The sequence below is a fragment of the Lactuca serriola genome, chromosome 3 (genome assembly GCF_051521515.1).
Source record: "Lactuca serriola cultivar US96UC23 chromosome 3, Lser_US96UC23_V15, whole genome shotgun sequence".
NCBI classification, from domain to species: domain Eukaryota; kingdom Viridiplantae; phylum Streptophyta; class Magnoliopsida; order Asterales; family Asteraceae; genus Lactuca; species Lactuca serriola.
Genome location: NC_136410.1, coordinates 58,671,735 through 58,680,314, shown reverse-complemented (window position 1 = coordinate 58,680,314; position 8,580 = coordinate 58,671,735). Strand labels below are relative to the sequence as shown.

The 8,580-nt window shown below is 36.0% G+C and overlaps 1 protein-coding gene and 2 non-coding genes across 3 annotated transcripts; 1 reads left to right on the top strand and 2 right to left on the bottom strand.

Moving 5' to 3' along the window:
* Positions 1 to 300: 300 nt before the first annotated feature.
* TRNAA-AGC (transfer RNA alanine (anticodon AGC)) lies at positions 301 to 373 on the bottom strand. Its single transcript has one exon. It is a non-coding gene; the product is annotated as a tRNA-Ala (tRNA).
* A 253-nt stretch (positions 374 to 626) lies between these two features.
* Positions 627 to 699, bottom strand: TRNAA-AGC (transfer RNA alanine (anticodon AGC)). Its single transcript has one exon. It is a non-coding gene; the product is annotated as a tRNA-Ala (tRNA).
* A 492-nt stretch (positions 700 to 1,191) lies between these two features.
* LOC145092376 (uncharacterized) lies at positions 1,192 to 7,060 on the top strand. The gene is made up of 6 exons (XM_079030305.1): positions 1,192 to 1,969; positions 2,056 to 2,527; positions 3,017 to 3,500; positions 3,576 to 3,778; positions 3,870 to 4,105; positions 4,182 to 7,060. The coding sequence occupies exons 1-6, from the start codon at positions 1,784 to 1,786 to the stop codon at positions 6,747 to 6,749; spliced, it is 4,149 nt and encodes a 1,382-aa protein (XP_078886431.1). The 5' UTR covers positions 1,192 to 1,783; the 3' UTR covers positions 6,750 to 7,060.
* Positions 7,061 to 8,580: the final 1,520 nt, after the last annotated feature.

Here is an 8,580-nt window from a genome sequence, read left to right as displayed (position 1 = left end):
ATGTATTAGACCTAGTCCTAGATGCTGGGTTATCTTTTTTCAAACAATGAACGTTGTGGATATGCATAAGAAAACATGACAAACTATTCATATGGCAGCTTCATCTCATGTGGTTAGTTGGTACCCACATCATCATAAAACAATGCTAAACTTAAAACAATTGAGTGATGCATTTTATCAAACAGTTAAAAAGCATACCTGATATCCAACATATTTTGAACTTCTTCAACAAAAACTCATCTTCCAACTGAAAAGATCAAGCGCTACAAGATTGTCAAATGACATTATTTGAATAAAAAGTGGAGATGCGGGGTATCGATCCCCGTACCTCTCGCATGCTAAGCGAGCGCTCTACCATCTGAGCTACATCCCCATTTGGATTTCTATTTTCTTGAAACTACTTAAAAACCCAGAATAATTATCACAAATTTTAATGAACCTTTTTATGTTTGATTCGACATAATCTGAACCAATGCAACATAATTTCACCTTCCGGTAAAAAAGCTCAAGCGCTTTCAATGTAGAAGCCAATCCTCCTACATCTCCCATGCTTTGAATTTATTGATCTCTTCAATATAGATTCATATTAAAGACTGAAATATAATTAAAAAAAAAATCAAAAAGTTTGGAGATGCGGGGTATCGATCCCCGTACCTCTCGCATGCTAAGCGAGCGCTCTACCATCTGAGCTACATCCCCATCTGCCTTTTGATATCTAACTTATAATATCTCAACTTATTCCTATGAAAAAGACCAATCAAAAAATGAAAATAGCAAGATACTTTTCTGTTTCATACAAAATCGCTACTTTTAATATACTTAGAGTTTGATATTGACAAATAAAGATGCATGCCTTATGAAAATCCAACTATTTTCTAGAAGGGTTCTGATGGTAACACAACAATTTTTTTTTTGTATGTTAGAAAATTAAAAAAGAAAACGATATTGATTTTAGTTTAAACTTGTATTATTATTTTGTTAAAAAAATGCAAACAAACGTTATCATTGATAATAATTTGGTTTTATAAATTAAATATATGTCTAAACAAAATTTAATAGAAATGTTATATTTTGTTTGATGAAATACAACCGTTCGAAATCATTTTTTGTCGAGAAAATTATATACTAGTGGCTGATTCCACTTTTCCTGTTTCTTATGATTATTCTTCCTAAAAATCAATCAAACTTAGCCAATCCATCGAAAACTTCCCCCAACAGCCAATTTCTTCCAACATTATACTTTCTTAATCTTCACTTTTTCCCAACATTTTAGCTTTCTCGGATTAACTATTTTTCGAGTTCTTCAATCAACTTGACCAATTCCCATATAAGGGATTCATTTTTTCCTGCATTTGGGGGTCAGAAATGGGCTAAGAAATTTCATATCTTTTTGTCTTAATTGGGTTTGAATCTTTTCGAATCATCTTGAAGGCAAAAAGATTTGTGGGTTTCTTTTAAGTTGTGTTTCTGATTCTCAATTGGCAGAGAAATCTTGTGGAATTTATCCGAGAAAGAAATCGGGGGTTTGTTTGGAGATTCATTGTAAAACAAGAATCATAAAAGATTGGAAATTTCATGAAATTTTGATTATTGTCAGCATCCGGGTTTGATTAGAGACTCGATTTGTAGGTTAAAGATCACATTATTGTTGGGAATTTAGTGAGGTTTTGAATCTTTTATATATTGCAAAAGCAAAAGGGATTTGAGCTTGTGTGGGGATAGATTTATAGGCTTGAATCAATGTTCAAATCGGCGTAATTTTATAAACAAAACATTGATTCAAATGAAAAGGGCAGTTTCATGGAATGCAACAGTGTCGTACGCCAAAAGGCTTGGTTATGTAGGCGTTTTTGTAGCTCTTTTTTGTGTGTTTTTGGTTGATCTTTTGGAAGGAAATCATTGGATCCATAAAAAAGCATCATATGACAATGGACCCGATTGGAGACCTCAATATATCGACCACAATGCAGTATGATCGATCATTCCCAATCTCTTTAAAAACTTATATCCCTAGTTATTGTCTAGCATTTGATTCTTCATTATGATTATTTGCAGTTTGAACAAAATCCTATAGATAGCGACGATTTTAATCTACTTTACTTAAAGTCCAAAACATCAAAATCCAACGATGAAAAACAAGGGTGGCAAGAAAAGCTTTTCAAATCATATCATTGTGATGATCATGATCATGATCATTTTGAGAAGAAGGAATGCCCTGCTCATGAGGACCCTTCAAGCTCACCATCTATGGTCAAACGGTCTCCTATTCGGGCCCTACTTACATCACATAATGAATTGCAGAATTCCTACCATAGACCATCTCGTAAGCTTATAGATTTGGGAGGGTTAGGTGGATCAGCTGTATTGATAGTTGTTGTGGTGTCGACTGTGGTGGCAACATTGGGTGTTTTTGCAGTCGTCTTGTTTTGTTGTGTTGGACGTGACGCTCTTAAACCCGCGGCTAAAGGACAAAAGGACAATAAACTTGTTGTCGACGTAGGCTCTAAGGGCTCTAAAACTGAATTAGGTCATATTTTGTTCGATTATACTTTAGTTGGTGTATAATGTTCATGTTTGATAGTGTAGGGACCTCTAGATGTCCTGATGAATGTTAGTTAGATATTTAGAGTCTTAGTTTTTTTGTTTCAAAAAGAGCTTTAAGAAGAGAGGCAGACAACAAGAATATATATAGAGACAGATAAAACGTATGTGACCGATGTATAACAATAACAATTATCATGTTCACAAAGATCCATATAAGTTTATGAACATATAATTATATAGAATTGCTTCGACGATCAATTAAAAAGAGTGAAATGTTTTTAGGCTTGATTTTCGTTGAAAAGCCTTAGTTGTCATGTACATAAGAAATAGTAAAAGGCAAAAGAGGTCCCTATAACATCCCACATGAACATTATACACCAATAATTTTCTTCAAGCATCTTAAATGCGATTATTGGTTAATCATTTTTTCAGTTGATATAACTTCGTGGGTTTTTTATTTTATTTATTAAAGGTCCTTCACAAAAAACCATGAGTGAAGTGTCGGTTCGGCCTCCGAAGACCACCAATTTGGCCAACGACAACCATCATCTATCGGAAACAGGACCTTTACCACTCCCACCAGGAAAAACCACTCTTCGAGGACCAGGAAAACCTTGCCGTCGATTACCAGGACAATCCTCTTTCCAATCACCAGCACCGCCGCCGCCGCCTCCTCCACCACCAGGTCGAAAAGCTCCACCATCACCTCCTACATTACCTACCGCTCCAGTACCACCACCACCGCCTCCGGGTGGTCCCCCTGCTCCACCAAAACCAAGTAATATGAAAACACATGTATCCGGAAAGCAAACACAAACCACTGTTAAAGATGAAAAGAAACAAGATGGAGATTCTGATAGCCCAAAAGTAAAGTTAAAGCCGTTTTTCTGGGACAAGGTGAATGCTGTTCAGGGTCGTTCTATGGTTTGGCACCATCTTAAAGATGGATCTTTCCAGTAAGCCTCTAAATTTTTACAGATATATCTGTATATATATAAAATGTATATACTAAAATCTTTAAAAACGAACAGGTTGAATGAGGAAACGATGGTGGGTCTATTCGGATATGTGGCTGCTCAAAACAAGAAAGAACGTAATGGGAAGATGGAATCGAACTTACATCCGCAAGCCAAGTTGATTCAGATCATCGACGTAAAAAAATCTCAGAACTTAGCGATTCTTTTAAGAGCATTGAACGTGACCACTGAACAAGTCTGTGAAGCTGTCAAAAAAGGTGATTTCGTTAATCGTAATGTTCGTTGTCTTTTATGTCTCTCAAATTCTAATTCTCATCGTATGTAATCGTTAATATTTGTGTAACTCAGGTACCCAACTTCCCGTTGATCTTATTTCAACTCTGTTGAAAATGGCACCAAATCAAGAAGAAGAACTAAAACTCCGGTTATATAACGGAGACATTAACCAACTTGGCCTTTCCGAACGTTTTCTCAAAGACTTGGTTGAAATCCCATTTGCGTTTAAACGACTTGAAGCTTTGTTGTTCATGGGTGCCCTTCACGAGGATTACCATATGGCTAAAGAATCATTCGCGACGTTGGAGGTATTAATATAACATTTTGAATATATCGTTTACGAGGGTAATTCTATAATTTCATAGTAACTCAACGGAATTACAGGTAGCTTGCGACAAACTTATAAGCAGCAGACTCTTCCTCCGGCTACTAGAAGCGGTTTTGAAGACGGGAAATCGAATGAACGATGGTACGTATCGTGGTGGAGCCCAAGCGTTCAAGCTGGATACGCTTTTGAAGCTTTCGGATGTGAAAGGGACCGATGGAAAAACGACACTTTTGTCGTTTGTGGTTCAAGAAATAATCCGATATGAAGGAATTAAAGTGGCTAGAACACGAGGTCTTGATCTAACCCAACAAACACCAGAATCTTTAAAAAAACTTGGTATGGAGGTTGTGTCGAAGCTAAGTGAGGAGCTCAACGACGTGAAAAAAGCAGCACTCATTGACGGTGATAATCTAACAACGACGGTTTCAAAATTGGGGAACATGATGAAGAAAACGAAAGAGTTTATGAGTGACGAGATGACAACCGCCGAAGGAGCTATGGAGTTTAATGACGCTCTCACGAGGTTTATGGAGTATGCAGAAGCCGATATCACATGGATGATCGAAGAAGAGAAACGGATAATGGCGATGGTGAAGAACACCGGGAATTATTTTCATGGACAGTCGGGGAAAGACGAAGGGTTAAGGTTGTTTTCGATCGTTCGTGGTTTCTTGCAGATTTTGGATACGACGTGTAACGAAGTAAGAAAAACATTGGCGATGCAGACGAGGATGGAGGCACTGCAGTCGCCGGCATCCGATGAAAATGGGAGAAAAAATAAACGGTGGCAGAAGACTAGGAATAGGATTATGTTCATGAAAGATGCTGTCAACATGATACTTGAAGCACTTTATGATGATGAAGAGACGCCACGTGCTCCTCATGATCTACCGGCTTTGTCGGTGACTTGTGAGCCGGGACAAATTCCAACACCGCCTGCTTTACCGAGTGTTCGTGAAAAATTAGTTCGCCTGGCTTTGAATAATCAGAAATTGGATGATTCTGATTCAAATTCAGGTGATTGGAGTTCTGATGACGACGAGGAAACGTACCCTAATCAAAACCTTACCAAAAGATCTTCACGAAAAGTGGGTGATTTAGATGCCGATGATTGGAATTTAGACGATGATGATGAAACAATGGAGTTGGGACCATTTGATTTTGAAGAAACAAATCGACAGTCGTCAACATCGGATGTTGAGAATGGAGTAGTCATCCCAATGAAACAAATGGATGATTCCGATGTAAATGGTTGGCATTCAGATGATGAAAGAATTATTCAGAGTCAAAACGAGACACAACATTTGCCGGAATTGCCTGTTGCTAAAGAGCCGGAATCATTTGATGTTGGAAAAACAAATATAAAGTCATCGACATCGGATATTAAGAATGGAGAAACAAATCGACAGTCGTCAACATCAGATGTTGAGAATGGAGTAGTCATCCCGGTGAAACCGATGGATGATTCTTGGCAATCAGATGATAACAGAATACAACAGAGTCAAAATGAGGTACGACATATGCCGGAATTACATGTTGTTGAAGAGCTGAAACCATTTGATTTTGAAGAAACAAACCGACAATTGTTGACATCGGATAATGAGAATGGAATACTCATCCCGGTGAAACATGATTCTGATGTAGATGGTTGGCATTCAGATGATGACGGAATAGAGCAGAGTCAAAACGAGGCACGCCATACTAAGGAATTACCTATTGCTGAAGAGACGGAACCATTTGATATTGAAGTAACAAACCGACAGTTGTCAACATCATATTTTGAGAATGAAGTATTGATCCCGGTGAAGCGAATGGAGGATTCCAATGTAGATGGTTGGCATTCAGATAATGACGGAATAGCGCAAAGTCAAAACAAGGCACAACATACGCCAGAATTACCTGTTGAAGAGTCGGAACCATTTGATATTGAAGTAACAAATCGGCAATTGGCGACATCGGATTTTAAGAATGAAGTATTGATCCCGGTGATGCAAATGGAGGATTCTGATGTAGATGATTGGCATTCAGATGATGGAATTGAGAATATTCAAAAAGAGGCACGACATACGCCAGAATTACCTGTTGCTGAAGAGCCTGAACCTTTTGATTTTGAAGAAACAACCCGACAATCTTCCACATCGGATATTGAGAATGAAGTATTGATCCCGATGAAGGTGATGGATGATTCCGAGGTAGATGATTGGCATTCAGAAGATGGCGGAATAAATCATAGTAAAAAAGAAAGCCTACATTCGTCGGAATTACCTATTGTTGAAGGGTCAGAACCATTTGATTTTGAAGAAACAAACAGACGATCATCGACATCATATTTTGAGAATGAAGTACCAATCCCAGTGAAGCAGATGGATGATTCTGATGTAGAAGATTGGCATTCAGATGATGACGGAATAGAGCAGAGTCAAAACGAGGCACAACATACACCAGAATCACCTGAAGAGACAAGTCAAAGATCATCAGACTCTAAGGATAGTGTAGTGGATTTTTCAGATGCAAATGGATGGAGTGCAATCGATAAGATATTGCCGACGAGGATCGAAGATGAACAAAGCCCAATGGGTGATTCAAGTATAGATGATAACGAGAGCGTGTATGCGACACCATAAAGTTTTGATCGATGTATTTATTGTGAAAGTTATTTGTTTGACCATTAGACTTCTACTGATCCTTTGACATCCACGGGTCCTATTCATTAGACTATAAAACAGTTCTAGCTTTCATTGAGGATAGAGTAAATATTATTGTTACTTTTTGAAGTTCAAAAAGCTTTATTCCGCTTTGACAAATGTCGTAGGTTAATTTAAGATGGTATTTAATTATTTAGAAGAACCGTTATGAGAAGAAATTAATTCCTGGGAATCAGCCTATTCGATCCCTCGATTCTTGTGACAATCCAGCCAAATTGTTCCTCATCTGAGCGGCCACAAAAAATTGTTGAACTTTGATTTGTTGTTGTGTTTATGAATCTGATTTTTAATCGGTAAGCTTCTTGTATGCTAGTCTTGGTTTCTTCCAAAAGTAATTAATCATTCCTTATATGATTCATTGTTTTAGGAAAGGGAGTTGATGTGATGGAATTTATGTTATTGTTCAGTTTGTATGATATATTTGTCTTCAGTCTCCATTAACACCATGTCTAATATCACTAGCATCAATTGTTGATGTAGATAATTGTGATGTATTGATTGTGTTTGCTAATATGATTTTGATTTTCATTGTGTTTGCTAATTTGATATGTACTTTAAGAAACACTAGCCGTTTACCCGCGCTAAGCGACAGGTGAAAATAATTTTTCTAGAAATTAATTTCTACATACAATTGGTTATTTAAAAATAAAATGTATTATTTTTGTGTTTATATTAAGAATCGAAAAAGTTTGTAAGTGAGTTTAATAAATTCAAACTTCTATTATCTTGGTGGTTCATTGGATATTCAGTAGTTATTACATAAAAAATGATGGTATGAACTTATATATAAGTTTCGCCTAAATGATAATAAAAATTTTAATTGAAGATAGATATATTAAATTCTTATGGTTGACAATAAAAATTATGATATCGATAACACACTATCAGTAACAAATTATATAGAAACAAAGGATATTCCATTTATTTACATTTATTTATTATTTAGTTTTAAAGTGGGTTTTCCTTCAAAAACCCCTCATTTCATAGTATCTACATCTCATATGAGGGTGGAAATGTTGTGGAGGTTAGATATACTTCAATAGGTCTTATAAATACTCACATACAATTGGTCTTTCTAGACAATACACTTTGCAATACTCAACTGTCAAGTATACAAAAACCATGTTTCATATGATTATAGCCACTACTTAATCATTTAGAAACTAATTTAATGTTTTTCATTTCTAGCATTCAACAAATATCAAATATCTCTATTTATAGTAAAACATATTATTAAAACATAATATGTGATGAATCCTACAATAAATAAAATTCAAGAAGACTTTATTCTCCATTAAAACAAAACAAAAAAATACAGGGAAATAAAATAAAACATTACCAATAATAATGAACCTCATAAAGGGGATTTAGAGGTAAAATCATCTGATTGCAACACAATTACCCATATGATACCATTTATATTGTAAGACAACTTTTAATAGACCACCATAATGCTTAACGTTACATTCTCAAACACAGGAATCACAAAACAAAGAATAAGGGACAACAAAGATCTTAAAATGAGTGACAATTATCTAATCCATAAGGTACCAAACAAATCAATATTCCAACTCCAGCAAGACACCAAAGTGCATAAGTAGGTAAAAACTTGAGTACCGATAGGCCTTGACTAAAAAAGGAGGAAAACTTGAGTTATAAGGGTATAATTGTCCATAAACATCCTAAAACTCCATTCCAAATCATATTGGAGGCATTTCACTTGTCCAGTTCCATAATTGTAATAAAAGAC

Bases quoted from the DNA above. Each gene is read 5' to 3' on its own strand.
- LOC145092376 (XM_079030305.1), top strand. From the start codon at position 1,784: ATGAAAAGGGCAGTTTCATGGAATGCAACAGTGTCGTACGCCAAAAGG. The intron at 2,528-3,016 runs GTCATATTTTGT...TATTTATTAAAG, and splicing joins GGGCTCTAAAACTGAATTAG to GTCCTTCACAAAAAACCATG. The intron at 3,501-3,575 runs GTAAGCCTCTAA...AAAAACGAACAG, and splicing joins CTTAAAGATGGATCTTTCCA to GTTGAATGAGGAAACGATGG.